Source organism: Astatotilapia calliptera, chromosome 12 (assembly GCF_900246225.1).
Source record: "Astatotilapia calliptera chromosome 12, fAstCal1.2, whole genome shotgun sequence".
In the NCBI taxonomy this organism is placed as follows: domain Eukaryota; kingdom Metazoa; phylum Chordata; class Actinopteri; order Cichliformes; family Cichlidae; genus Astatotilapia; species Astatotilapia calliptera.
The window spans coordinates 25,885,961-25,900,208 of NC_039313.1; the positions used below are offsets into that span (position 1 = coordinate 25,885,961).

Sequence of the window (14,248 nt, forward strand, 5' to 3'; positions counted from 1 at the left end):
AATGCAGGATTTTCCTGAGAATGATTTTCTCCTGTTAGAAGTTCTTAATTGTGTCATTCGATATTTTATATCCCAGTAATTAGGATATTGCAGGTATCCTTAATAAAAAAGAAAAACAGAAATTTTGTTGCACATGTTTCGGTCATTTTTGTTTTGCCTCTTGTTTTTCAGATTGATCCCGTTCTTTCTGCTGAAGTAGAAACGGTTGTTAAAAGGTAGGCCTTCAGCTTTCTTTGTGTTCAAACCGTCAGTTTTGTCTGTTTAATTGCTGTGATGTTCCATCTTTTCAGACTTGCCTGCCTTTGTGCTTCTTTCATGCGGTGCATTGAAAAACAAACGCAGCTCACATGTATCGTAACATAATGTGAACAGAATGCAAAATAGAGCTGAGCGCCAAGGTCCTCTTTTTATTATCTGTCCTCCCACACTCAAGTCTCCGCCGATCTTTCAGTTTTTCGCCACAGGGCTTCACCACAACAGAGATTTTTGCGGCAGGAAGCTGCCCTCTCTGCTTAAGACTTTACCTGGATGCTCCGTTCATGTCACAAACAGTGCAGCTGTGTTTCCTTGCCTGAGCTTGTCACTGCTGTTCAGCATCATTCACGCCTCTGTGAGCCCTGAGTCACACAGAACTGAGTTTTGCCACTGCTTTTACAGAACAGCAGGGGTGTTCTTGGCCCAGGAGAGGTGCCAACAGGAGCTTCATGCTGCCATGAAAAGGTGCTTCGCTGTGGTCAACAGCTCTGTTTCAGAGGGCATGTCAGCAGCCATCTTGGAGGTAAACATCTTTGAGGATGGTGGGTAATTGGACGGCAGGGCAGCACGATGTTCCAACATTGACAAGAATAACAGTTTGGTAATGGTAGTTTGATCTATCAAGGCATCTTACAGAGGAGCTTTTGCTTTTTAATCTAAACCACGTGAATCTTCTGCACTGTTTGTTGTTCAGCTACAATGCTATCTGGACACTTCTGGGACAATTACCCAAATTAATTGCTTGACTCCAATCTTCCCATTCTTGAGTGAGCAAATCCTCTTAATCTTTTTTAAACACAGGCAATTAAGACAATCCACAGTAGGCTTAAAGTGTTATTAGTTTGTTAGCATGTTTCACTTAACAAGGTATTAGCTTGCACAGATTGTTAATTCTTTAAGTGAACCGAAGCACAGAATGGCGGCGCTGTACACCATCCGAAATGCTCGAGTGACTGCTTCTTAACAATGACAGGATAAACAAGAAACTTTTGCCTTTGACTTATGCTTTCTGTCTTCACCAGGCCATTGATCTCGGGGTACCTGTGCTGGCTAGAAACATTCCAGGAAACGCAGCTGTGGTGCAGCATGAGGTCACCGGCCTTCTGTATTCTTCTCCTCAGGTATATATTGGCTGACCAGCTCTGTAGTTAAGCTAAGCGCTGTAGTCCATACACATAATGACTGTGTTTATGGACTACAGAGAGGATAAACTGTTGCCAGGGCTACAGGGACTCCTTTTACCTCAGCTGACCAGAAAAGTACACAACCGCATTAAGTAGTACCGACACACTGACTGAGAACAACTGGAGGGTTTGATGTCCTCTCCTTGCATAACTGGATAAAATAACAAGTCTCACAGTTTTAATCAGAAACTTTTGACATCATTTTGTAAACTTTGTAGTGGTTTTATCACGAGTCCAATCTGAGCAGGTAAAATATAACAAAAGGCCCCTCCTTGTGTTATATTTTATTTTATGTTTCCTCAGGTGCTTGGATTAGAATCAAAAGAAGTGCACCCTTTAGGGAGAGAACAAAGATACTATACTACCGCATAGTGATGCAACAATTAGCAGCAAGGTGGAAAGTAAGTAATCCCCCATGAGAACTGCTCAGTCTGATATTCAATGAGGTTTAATGCAATGGGAGATAACAAAGGATAAGGCCAATTGGCAGGGCTTAAGCGTTGTATTGTCAAGATCATGCTGTAGCGTGATGTTGTTGTAATGGTGGGGATAATTCCTCCCTGCACGTGTGCTCCACTGAGCTGCTGGTAGGAAGCTCACACAGATGGTTGCAGCAACTTGGACCGGATAAACAAGGACCTCGGCCAGGACCGACGGGCAGAGAGTGCTAGTCTTTGAGCCGCCTTTGCAGTAGCTCCCGTGCAGGACTTTTCACGCACGCTAAAGTCTTTCCTTATTCTTTCCACTGACAGTATTTCTTGTTCTTCAAGATGGAATTACATGAGGAGTGTGGGTATTAAGAAATGTGTCGAGCAAAGTAAACACAAAAGCACTCACGAGCTTTAAAGAGGAAAAATGGCCTGTCCTGTCGGGCTCTGTAATTTGCACCAAGAGTGAAGTGAATATAAGCGCGCCTCTCATAAGTTGAGCTTTAATCCTTTTGCTGTGAGGATTTATAGCCCTCATATGTCCATACAGAAGAGCTGTTTCCCACCAAGAGCCTCTCCAGACATAATCACATCACTTGAAGTGAAGTAAAGCAAAATGGCCTGCTGACTGGCAGTGGCTAAAACTTTGTGTGCCCATTGGCTCAGTGCAGCAGTGAATGTTGGCTGTCATGTTGCAAGAACACTTCAAGGCACTTTGACTTCATTTTGTTGGAGGCTTCTGACAGGCTGCTGGGCCAGCAGATGAGCAAACTAGGATTCTGAATGCTGAGTTGATGGACCTCATTTCTATGAATACGTGATGGTGTTATTACTCCCTTTTTTTATACTGTTGCTCTTTTATCCTTGTCTTTTCTTCGCCATGTTCCCAACACGACTGGTTCTACAGTATCTTTTTTTTCTAACTGTATCACTTTGTTTGTTTTTCTCTTTTTACATAAGCAAATGAGAGGTGGCAGCTATTAGGATAGAAAAAGGGGGTCTGTTGGGCATCCATATTTAGATATGGAGCCACAAATATCTCCATCCTTTGGCTATGTAAAGACACTTTTGAAGTATTTGCTAATCAGTGCACAGGCTTCTATCTGAGTTCTGTTCTTGTGCTTTGGATTATCGTTTATGCTTTAAAAAATATCTCCAGGCACCTTCACTGGCAAGCTTCAAGTGGCATTTGGCAATGAATGAGACTAATTTTGCCTTTATCCTTGCCAGGAATTTGTGCATCAATCTCAGAGGCTGTTGTCAGATCACGAGCTGAGAGAGAGAGTGGTGAGGAATGGAAAACTCTACGTGGAAGAGCGTCACGGCGTGAAACAGGAGAGAGAAACTTACCAGCGACTGGTGGACACTTTGCACTGAGCACATTAAACTGCAATCTGTAAACTTTCTCAGGGGCTTCAGCAGGAGAGAAGAAGAGCGCGACACTAGTCTCTCTTTGTTGCACAGGTATAATTATGCTCGTTTGCATAACAATGCGGTTTTATCTCTACTACCTGACTGAAAATTATGACGAAGAGTGCTTTAAACCAAAGACATATGACATTTATGATGGACTCTTATTTATGGTTTAATTATGATAAAGGCATGGATACTGTGATTATTCATTCTGCATATTAAATGGTTATCGATCTAAAAAATTATCACGTTTCTCTTTATCAGACTTTTCCAAATGAAGTCCAAGATTTTTCCAGGTTATGCTACCCCTTTCTGTTTTTTATGCTAAAATAACTGTGTTACACAAAGAGAATGAACCAGTATAACTTTGTTTAAAGGATAGAATGGCACAAAAGTCCTTTTGTTTGCTGTTACAAAGGTTGATTATGATATCGTACTGCACCAGCGTAAGCACCGTAACAAAAACCTATCAAATCAAGGACTGCATTAGTTCAGGCAGGCCACAAAGACGAGCTCGGCCACGATCCCAGCATGGCAGTGAGTCCCAGCGCTAGCCTACTTCAGCTGTCTGCTCAGTTGATGGTCTTCTATACAGCCAATTGACAAATCCCATATAGGAAGCACTGTTTAAGCTGCTTGCTGCACACCTTCAAGTCGCTTTGCAAATGACCTTCACCCCAGCTCCTGTGTGTCTTTCTTCTTCCTGATGTGTTTTTTCTGTGTTGGGTCTCGATGCTGCTCTCCCCACCTCATGCTGTCCACATATCCACGTAGAAATCTGTGAGGGGTCCCGAAACAGAGCTACGTTTCGAATGTAAAGTACTGCAGATGGAGATAATCTTAATCTCTGAATTAAGCAAAGAAAAAACTGCAGTAGATGACCAACTCAAGTGGCTGGTGCTTAACATAGAAAATCAATTAATAGGCAATATTGAAGATCAGTCTGTTTTAATGTTAAAAAAGCAACTGAAAATTAACCCAACTTAAAATTACAAATACATCTTTTATGCTGCATAATAGAAAACACTCCTTTTGGTTCTTATTATTTTAATCAAAGCCATATGTCTACTGAAATCAGTGTCAGATTATGCTGATATAGGATATATTTTCAATTTGGAGACACTTTCTCTGGGTGTCTTTGTACTGTATGCATCAGCGTGTGAGTGCAACAATTTAGAAGTAGATATCCACATGCAGCTTTAATATTTGGTGGCTTTGTGTGAAAAGGGAGTCCGTCTGAATTGGCCGTCTCAAACACGATCACACACATCTAACTCTCCAATATTAACAATAATATACAGTACATGTAAAAGGCCTTGATAGGTAATGAAATGTAGAGGAGGGCAATTCCAAAATCATAAATTCTCGAGAGTTTTCAGAGTTGACAAAGGCATTGAGGTGATCAAAGCCACATCTGCTGTACATGTGAGGTCTGATCAGGTTCTCTATTATAACTGGTCCCCAGGCTCTGTGATGGGCACTTGAGGTTCCTCCCCACAGCTGTCCTCCTTTCCAACCCAATGGATGCCATGGCCGTTCTCTCTGGGTGGGAGATGTGGTGAATGCTGGCGCTCTAGTGTGGAGAAGGTTGTGAACTGGACTCTCTTTCTCTTGCTGGTGGGCGAGTGGAGGGACTCTGTGGGCATCGGTTTGCCTCTGAGGGAGCCTACGCAACTGAGGGGAGAATCTGTGACGGAGGCCAGACAACTGGGCCTCCTGGAAAGAGAGCCAGTCTTATCAGGCCCAATGTCTATCACAGTGGTTGTAGTTTGGGAGTCTTGCTGGACCGGGCTGCCCGGCACGCTCATCACCAGCTCAGCATCTGTGCCCAGCCATACCCAGTCGTGCCTGTGGCCTGTGGGTTCCTGGCCGTGAGAGGGCGGTTTCTTGTGCCTGAACTTAACAACATATGAGACACAGTTTACCAGAAAAACCAGGATGGCCAGGCAAAAGACACCCAACAAAGCATACATGCCAATCTCTAAGTCTGTTAGAGGCCTGTTTGCCAAAACTTCTTCACCACCAACTTCTATTTCTGTCGTCCCCTGCCCAGGGGTCTCCACCTTGGTGGGGAAGTTGTTGGAGTTTACCAGATTCCTGGGAACTTTCACCGTGCTGGTGAAGCTAACGCTGCTCATATCCTCCACTATCATGTTGTCTGACCCGTATCCTTTGCTGTTCTCACCAGGGCTGCTCATTAGGCTGACATTAGCCACAGTAGTAGGACTACCAGGACTTCCTGAATTACTGGTCTTACCCACTCCTCCGAGGCTACCGCTGGTTATCAGGGTTCTTTCTGTAGATTTAATAGTGGTCGTGATCTTCTGTATGGCGCTTTCTTCTCTGTCTAAGTTTGGCATGCGTGGTGAAGCATCCTGGGATGGCTTTCTCTGCTTCCTCTGACGCTCCACTTCTTCCCCATCGTTCCCATAGTCAGTTTCCTTGTTGCTAACAGTACTGCTGTCGAATATTCCATCTGATCGCTTAGTGTTCGCTTGAAATTTGACCTTGAGGGTGCCGTTGCCTACTGCAAAAGTACTTTTGCGTTTGGACTTCTGACAGGCCTCACAGATGGACATCTCTACTCTGACCAAGACTCCCTCGCCCTCTCCTTCTGCCGCCACAGCTGGTGGCGTGCCCTGCACCGACACCACTCCCTGATCTAGAGAGGTCACCGTCACACGGAAAAAGGATTGATCATAAATGTCAAGAGGTGTCTGATTGCCATCACTGAATTGTATCCAGGCACTGACCAAAGCTTCCTAAGAGAACAAAGAAATTGTAAAAAGATTGTACTTTGATCTTTGAATCTAAAATCTTTACATTTAAAAAATGATAAAGGATGTTACCTGTTTGGGACTCTGTAGCACCTCCTGTGTGGTTGTGGTAGCCAGTATGGCCCTGTTGCTTCCTGCACTGAGCTGTAATGTCATGGAGAGCCCTGTAACCAGCTGAACCCCCAGCTCTGTGATGGTCACTTTGTCATCCACAACTCTGATAGTTGTTTTAGCCAAGATGGCATCAGATAGTGGAGAAAACACCTGTCAACATCAGGTAAAGTCACCTTTTTTAGGCTGCTTCAGATTTGATCTCATTTTTAACTCTTTGCCTCAGACAGAAACGGTTCAATTCAGAAAAAGAGTTACTCTGTGAAAAGGCAGCAAGTTAGAGCTGGCTCACAAGACTAATCCAAAGAGTATTCCAGTTTATTACCTGGATGGCAGTGGTCCCAAAGTCTTTCCCCGACAGCACTCTTCCTGCCTGTAGCCTTGCCACTCGAGTGTCCTCCACCTTCATGAAGTATCGAACCAACCTTGTGACATCCACCTGCCAATCAGACCCCAGGAAATAGGCCTTTGGATCCCGGGGGTCTTCTTGCTCTGCCATGAAATGGGTTAGCACCCTCACAAGGGCATGCTGAAACTGCAGCATACAGCCCTTCCCCTTCCGATCGTCTTCATCACTGTTCCAGCCAGTTCTGGGACATGAGCACAAAAACATACGGGCAGGTCAGGCCTATCAAATAGTACATGCTTTCACCTCTATATCAATCACTCAGCCCTGTCTGTCTCTTTATTTGATTGGATCACACTGAATTATTGCAGTGCATTACATAATGGAATCTAACCTCTAAATCCTCGGAGAGATATGATTTAAATTTGTATGAATAAAAAAAATGCCCCTGGAAATCACACCTACTGTAGAAATTAAGCAAAGGGATTTTGTGTTGTTAGTGGTTTCCTACCTTTTTGAGGTGAGGATGGGTACCCTCCAGCTTTTGATCTGGCTCAGCTCTGTGTCTGACACCTCAATCTGGAGAGGAAGCCGGGGCATCCACACATTCAGTTCGAGCTGAGCACTCAGGTAGCTGTAGGTGAAGTTTACCGTCATCTTTATCTTCCCCTTAACCTCTTTTCCATTTACGAAAACATAGTCACACCTGTCGGACACCTGGAGAGGTAACGATAACATGGAAACAGTCCGCCGGCACGTGAGCATCTTATCGTTTTTTGTCTAAGATGATTATGTAAACAATCTACATCAAACTCGGGATTAAACTTGCTAATGAAAGCGATATTCTTCCTACCAATGACAAAAAATAATCAAGTATTCTCATGAAAGTCACCATTTTAACACATCGGCCATTCCTGCAACAACAAATAGCCGTGAAGCAGTTTTGCACTGGATGTGTCACCGCAGTAATGTCAGCTGGCTTTAATAAACTACTGTGATGATCACCGGTGTGAGGCGTTGGGAAGAGGCAGCATTGCAGTTTTATGTTAATCGAAATATCATGTAGTCCACGCTGAGCATCAGTCCTTCACAACCAAGTGCATTCATTACAACAGAATTTCAAAGGTGACCTTTGCAAGTTTGGGCAGCTGCTTCAGCATCATTTTGCGTCACGTCAGGAGGTTTCACTTGGTCGTCTTTGGCCAATACAATAATTAACAAATCACTGAACTCTAGTGACTGAAAACACCCAGGGGAATAAAAGGAAATACACTGACATTGACAGATGGCTAAAGGATGACTACATATATAAGTTACATCTCGAAGCGGTGTGGACCCAAGACGTACGAGATGTGCTGTCACCGGGTCGTGCAATTTTTAGTTGTTTTTTTTTTTTAGAGTATCCTGTGTCATCATTGCATCTCGGAACTCGTGGATATGGAACATCTTTAGAATAACCCCATCACTCATCATGTCAGCCCTGCTGCTAACTCGGATGTAGTTTCTGCTTTTATACCTAACAGTGTATTTCTAAGAAGTGGCACAAAACCTTTCAAATAGATGTCAGGGAAAAAATTTCCATGCAAAAACAGAACAACAGACAAGGGCTCATTTATTTTCAGTGCACTTGTGTTGAATCTTCATGTATTTAATTCAGTGTGTGGGAAGTCAGCTGGTCAGCCATGATTTAAGGCAATTTGCTAATTTTCTACTGTGTTAGAGGAGCACTTTCCAGGACCTCCACCGTCTGCTGTGTTCAAATAATATTCCAAAGAATAAGTTAAAAGGGAATGCCATTTTGAATGTGCCATCCGCCAACTCATTCCAGTCATAATCTCATTCTTTGTCCAAGAATATCCCTCACCATTTTCGGTATCGCAAAGATATTTATGTTAAAATGGGATTTGGCTTTCATCACTGGGTACAGTATTACAGACAGGCAGAAATTAAAAATGCTGAAATGCGCGCTTCAGTGACACAACTCTGCACATGCACATAGAGAGTTTTACTGAATGTGCACAATTAAAATATCAAGTAAATATCATGTAATATCATGTAAATTTTTTGGTTAAACTGCTGTATCACCTAATAAAAAGTTCTGGTTAATAACACGTGCTCAAAAATAAAGGAAAACTTTGAAAACACATCAGATCTCAATGGGACAAAAATCATGCTGGATATCTATACTGATACAGACTGGGTAATGTGTTAGGAACGAAATGCAAATCAAAATGATCAGCCTACAAAGAGCTGGATTCAAAGACACCCTGAAACTCAAAGTGAAAAAATAATGCGGAAGTCTAGTCCATTTTGCTGAATTTTCATTGCAACAGCTCAAAATGGTACTCAGTAGTTTCTGTGGCCCCCACATACATGTATGCATGCTTGACAACATCGTGTTCCTGACATGGCAGACGGTGCCCTGTGGAATCTCCTCCCAGATCTAGACCAGGATGTCACTGAGGTTGTGGACAGTCTGAGGTGCAATCTGGTGGTGTTGGATGGACAGAAACATAAAGTCCCAGAGGAGTTCTGTTGGATTTAGGTCAAGCGAGCATGGGGGCTTGTTAGTAGTATCTATTCCTTTGTCCTCCAGGAACTGCCCGCATACGTCACCACATGAGGCCGGATAATGTTGTACACCAGGAGGAGCCCAGAATCCAATGCACCAGCATAGCACCAAAGCAGCTGAAACTGATTCACAACCCCCTCTGATACTTAACTGACCAAATCAAAATGTTAAAATGTTAAATGCTCAGATGTAAATCCTTCATACCTTATTTCCATATTTTTCTCTGTATCATTTCTACACATTTGGGAATCGCTTCCACCAAAGAGGGAGTTGTTTTTTTTGTTTGGGGTTTTTTTTCCAGGTCACGTGAGCTATAAATTCCAGATAAATCCTTCCCCATCTATCACTAGCAGATTTGATCTTCAGGCAAAATAGAGGAGAAAATATATCTGAGTCAAGCTGTTAGACTAAGAAGATTAAAGGGAATATTTGTGACTGAATCTGCTATCTGGTCAGCAAACATACAACATGGCTATAGTCAAGGTTGAAAAAGAATATTTTAGTCCACAGTCGTCCTCTTGACTGTTCCACATAATTCTGTTTTTCTATAACCCGCACAAATCTGTGCTTGATACAGGTACACTTACTGCCCGTGACCTCGTCATACTGCAAGTGCATTTATTTATTAGCTGGGACAGCTTCCGTTGGATAAACTTACAAAATTCAATTGCGCCAGAGAACTGGAGCCCACTGCATGGCTATTTCTTTTTTAATCTTGGGTAAATATATCAAGAGCCTTTGACCTCGAAGGCTAGGCACCTGACTTTCAGTTTCATCCATAAACAATTTCTGCAGTCAGTCGTGCTCACTTATACAGGATAAAAGGGACAAGTCGCGGGATGGAAGCACAGTGGTAGATTGAGAGGTCATGTTGTGAGCAATTTAGCACAGTAGCTGTTCATTGTCGGGGAGATTGATGGGAAATGTTGTCAAAGTCTCACTAATAGTTTGTTTTACCATGTGGAAAAGAGGGAGAGAGTAAAAGTGACTTTGGAGCAACGTCTTTGTGTTCAGCTGTCCTTCCCTTGACACATAAAACTAACCTTGTCCATGAGTATTACAAAGAAACTACTCAACTTTCTTATGCCTCTCAACATTAGGACAGGGAAGCAAGGTCCAAATATGAAGCACTTTATTGTTGTTGATGGACATACCACTGAAGTTCACATCCTTTGTTCTGTCATTGTTCTTGGAACGTTTAAAACCAAAGGGACGGGGAATTTGTTCATTGTAAAGTAAGTCATAAGGGGGACGTGCAAATCCTACCTTGAGAACGTCTTCATCAGTGGAGCTACAGTCTGTGTAATCAGACACATCCGTGACTACTCCATCTTCCTCCACAGCTACCGTCCTCACAGGCATCACCACCTTCTTTCCCGTCAGCACAGCGGTGTTCAGAATCTCCGTGTCCTGCAGAGAGAGCAAAGAGAAATGAGTTTCATATTCCAGTTCAGTTTTAGAGTTTACGTGGTAGTGCTACTGTCACAGTGACAAAGATTTTTAATTTATTTATTTTTTTAATAAGAGTGGCATGGGATGCAGTTAGAGGAGGTAGACAGGAGACACGGGCGATGAAGCGTGACTCAGCGACTCAGCAGCAGTGGCGAGGTAAGAAGGCCAATCCGCCTTTGGGAAGCAAGTGGGGGAGTAGAGTTAAGGCTGGGTGATGGCCCGGTCACCACATAGAAGTAAGAGCTAATCTTGGATTTTTTACTGCACAGGCATGTCCCTCAAAGGGATGCTGTATCACTTCACACATGGGAAAATACCCAGAAACATGGACTAAAAATAGTCTTTATCACACACAGAGCCTGCCTGCGATGCACGGTGCATTGTTAATTATAAATGTCACGGAAATAAGAGCGCTCATCCGCTTCTGGACGAGTTGGTGGTTCGATTCCTGGCTCCTTTTGTCTCATTGTCTTTTGGCATAGATTGGTTGGGTTAGGGCCTTGTTTGATCAATAGCTTCCCTTGGTCTTTGAGTACCTGTTAGGTGACTAAGAGGTGAGCTCTAAAGCACTTTATTCCACAAATGAAGGCTATTTGCGTAACACTATAAATGTGAGGTGCCTTGTTAAAATAAATTGATAGTTATTTGTAGGAATCCTTGGATAATCAAAGCATGAAAATGAAGCAGATGGGTAAGTGTCGTTCTCTATGAAAAAAAAGAAAAAAACAACAGAAAACAGACTGCTTTAAATGAAGCTGAATTAATCGAATATTATAAGCTGAAGTGCCGTGCAGTTCTGTGAATGAACAAATCAAATATAAAGAGACATTTGGCCACTCCAAGTATGAAAATGAAGCAGATGGAAACTTGTCCCCTCGAGAGTAAAACCGCTTTAAATTAGGCAGAAATAAATAAACGTGCAACTGAAAACTCTGATGTGAAGGTAGTATCAGTGAAGCTTTTTTCTTTCCTCCCCCCTCCTATAGAAGTAGTGAGCAGCAGCACTAGCTGAAGTTCATGGAGCAAGGCCAAGAGTGATCAGTCAGCGCTAATGTCCCCTTGAGCCAACCATCAAATCTCCTCCTGTTTGGCCTGAGGTCAGCTTCTAATCCACCAGCGAGATGAGCCATGTCAAATTTACAAATCGGGATACTGTAGCTTTTCCACATAGCTTTGAGCACTTCAGCACCTTTAAGATGGAAATGAAGCATATAGCCTGCATAATCTTACTAAAGCCTTCATTAAAAGTATAGCAATTATCTTTTATTTGTATAAATTACATATTTCAATTATATGTAGTCGAACAAATGTGAAAGTTATCTCTCAAAACACTGTTTTAGTTAGGAGCTGGCCCCGGTGACAGATAACTCAGATTCAGCACGGCAATTAAATGTGCTATAATGTTTCTCATTGAGTAGAGGAGATTATATCACGGGTTAATAATAGAGGTAGCACAATAAAAGAGGCCTGCGGCACCAAAATAGAAGCACATGAAGCAGCTGTTAGCAGGAGAGAATGACCACATAATGCACGCTAGAACAGAGCAGAACAACACAGAGGAGACATCAGCTAGTTGACAGTCAACAACACAAGGTCACAGTCTGCTCAAAATAGAAGCCATTTACTAAACAGTCCAAAGCATATCCAGCCTTCTGTGTATGCAAACCAGACAGGAACAGATCAGAGCAAAGTGCATTTTATGATATTTTCATGCACCGACGCTCAAAGAATGCAATCTTAGCATTATTGGAAACTCTGCTGTTGGCAACATCAATCCTGGTGTTTTACTCTGATTAGGTGTGACAGGAGAGATGACAGCTAACTCACCATTATGAGAGGAGCTAGGCCGACAAAGTCTCTCTGAGTGGTATAGATCCTCATGGCTCCTTCGGTCTTGACTCCGTTTTTGGATGTGGATGGTAGCTCCAGCTTCCATATGATTACCTGGCTGTCGAGAGGGCTGCTCAATTCTTCAACTTCAAAATCAATTTGAAGTACCTCCAACAAACTGCTTTCAAGCCTGAGTGGTAAGCAAAGAGCTGTGTTAATTTGACAGATGAAACATGCATTATATACACGTGAAATCACACCTGCTTTATAATTTCAGTACAACACATCTTGTGTTAAAACGAAGATAATCAGACTCTTGTTAGCGCAGCTTCATGTTGCCTCGAGTGCTCTTCGGTTCAAGCAATAATGTAGCTTTTAATGTTTCTAAAGAGACCTGTGTATCTGAGGTTAAGTGATTAAACACAGCACAAAAGTTTACTGATCCAAAACCAGGATTACCGAGAAACAAAAAGATGTGTAGGCACACTCTGCACTTTCAGTTCAATTCAGTTTTATGTATGTAACACAAAAAAACAAACACAAGTGCCTCAAGGTGCTTTATACTGTAAAATAAAGACCCTGTTAGAAAGAAAACTCTGAAAACTGGGGCCAAGGCAATGGTTGTAAGGAAAAGCTCCCTTTCAACAGGAAGTAACCTCAGGCAGACCCAAGCTTAACCCTTTATTGACCATGGGCCCACCAGCGGGCCCATTTTACAGGTAAATTTGAAGGGCCGGTCAATAAAGGGTTTGAAGGGGCACCCTTGACCTGGACTGGAGATGAGGGGAAAGAGAACAGAAAAGGGAAGGCAGTGAGAAATGGGACGTAAATATGTTCTGTAGTTTGTCTATTACATGCTATGGGTCAGATTTACTAAAGCGCTGCCTCAGTGCAAAGTGGGTTTTGGCATAAAACAGTAGTGTCAGTGTTTGCAAAGACAGTGCAGTGATAATATTATGTGTACGAGGTGGCAACTAAGAGAATTTTGCAACTGACCCCCTTCCTTTCTCAGAATAGAAAATTTTTAAATCAAGCGCTCTGATAGATTTACTAACGTTTGCGACATGCAATTTACTGCTAATTGCTAATTGCTACTGCTAATTGCTAGCACTAATTGCGCTGATATTTAACACAGAAAATGAGCATGTCCTATTTTTTTCACTTGATTTTTAAATAAACTGTGTTTAATTCAATTCACTCTTATTTATATAGCGCCAACAATAACAACAATAAAGAAAATTGTGCTCTTTTTCACTAGGAAAAAACCCCCCACACAGACATATGAGCACTATTTGGCAATTGTGCTTACATGCTTTTTCAACCAATTTAGGGAACTTGGCCCTACAGTGAGTCTACAGCAACGCTTTCCGCTCCAAAAGGCCAAAGCACAGCAAGGCTTCAGACAAAAATCAGCATGTTATCATACTAACAGACTCACATATTTAGTTCTTCATCCATTTCCTGAATGCCTGCATAAAAACTTCAATCTCAGTCTTTTCAGTGATTTTTGCGTTTTTCTGTTCCTTCATGATTTATAAAGTTATAGATGCTAGTTTCAGCTGTCTCCTCATTCACAAGGCACAACAGCAGAATCACAGTCTCCAGCTATTGCACTGTATAGTAACTGAAGCCTGTGTATTATTGTTGTATTTTTGTAGGCTCTCTAATTTACATCACAAAATGCCTTGAGGCGACTCCTGTCGTATGAATTTAGTCTTTAATTTAAACTATCAAGTAAAAACCTAACATCATTATTATTATTACTATTATTTTAATTAATTAATTCGTTGATTTTTTTTTAAGGAAATTTCAATTCAAAGTGAGTTTGCTTTTTTCAGTACGAGGAAGAAGTAAAAGCAGTTGAGACTGAGCCTGGAGTT

At 42.2% G+C, this 14,248-nt stretch overlaps 2 protein-coding genes across 3 annotated transcripts in view; one reads left to right on the plus strand and one right to left on the minus strand.

Moving 5' to 3' along the window:
* glt1d1 (glycosyltransferase 1 domain containing 1) overlaps window positions 1-3,525 on the plus strand; it is a 37,611-nt gene extending 34,086 nt beyond the window's left edge. For both annotated transcript variants that reach the window (XM_026188531.1, XM_026188532.1), the window contains exons 9-12: window positions 172-215; window positions 658-778; window positions 1,278-1,376; window positions 3,098-3,525. In XM_026188531.1, the coding sequence (XP_026044316.1) occupies window positions 172-215; window positions 658-778; window positions 1,278-1,376; window positions 3,098-3,244 (411 nt within the window). In that variant the 3' untranslated portion in view covers window positions 3,245-3,525. The remainder of the gene's footprint in view (window positions 1-171; window positions 216-657; window positions 779-1,277; window positions 1,377-3,097) is intronic.
* A 57-nt stretch (window positions 3,526-3,582) lies between these two features.
* The window catches only part of LOC113034160 (transmembrane protein 132D), a 29,256-nt gene continuing 18,590 nt past the window's right edge, over window positions 3,583-14,248 (minus strand). The window contains exons 4-9 of the mRNA XM_026188526.1: window positions 12,366-12,558; window positions 10,353-10,496; window positions 7,026-7,231; window positions 6,494-6,758; window positions 6,130-6,321; window positions 3,583-6,042 (exon numbers count right to left, since the gene is read on the minus strand). Of these exons, the coding sequence (XP_026044311.1) occupies window positions 4,729-6,042; window positions 6,130-6,321; window positions 6,494-6,758; window positions 7,026-7,231; window positions 10,353-10,496; window positions 12,366-12,558 (2,314 nt within the window). The 3' untranslated portion in view covers window positions 3,583-4,728. The remainder of the gene's footprint in view (window positions 6,043-6,129; window positions 6,322-6,493; window positions 6,759-7,025; window positions 7,232-10,352; window positions 10,497-12,365; window positions 12,559-14,248) is intronic.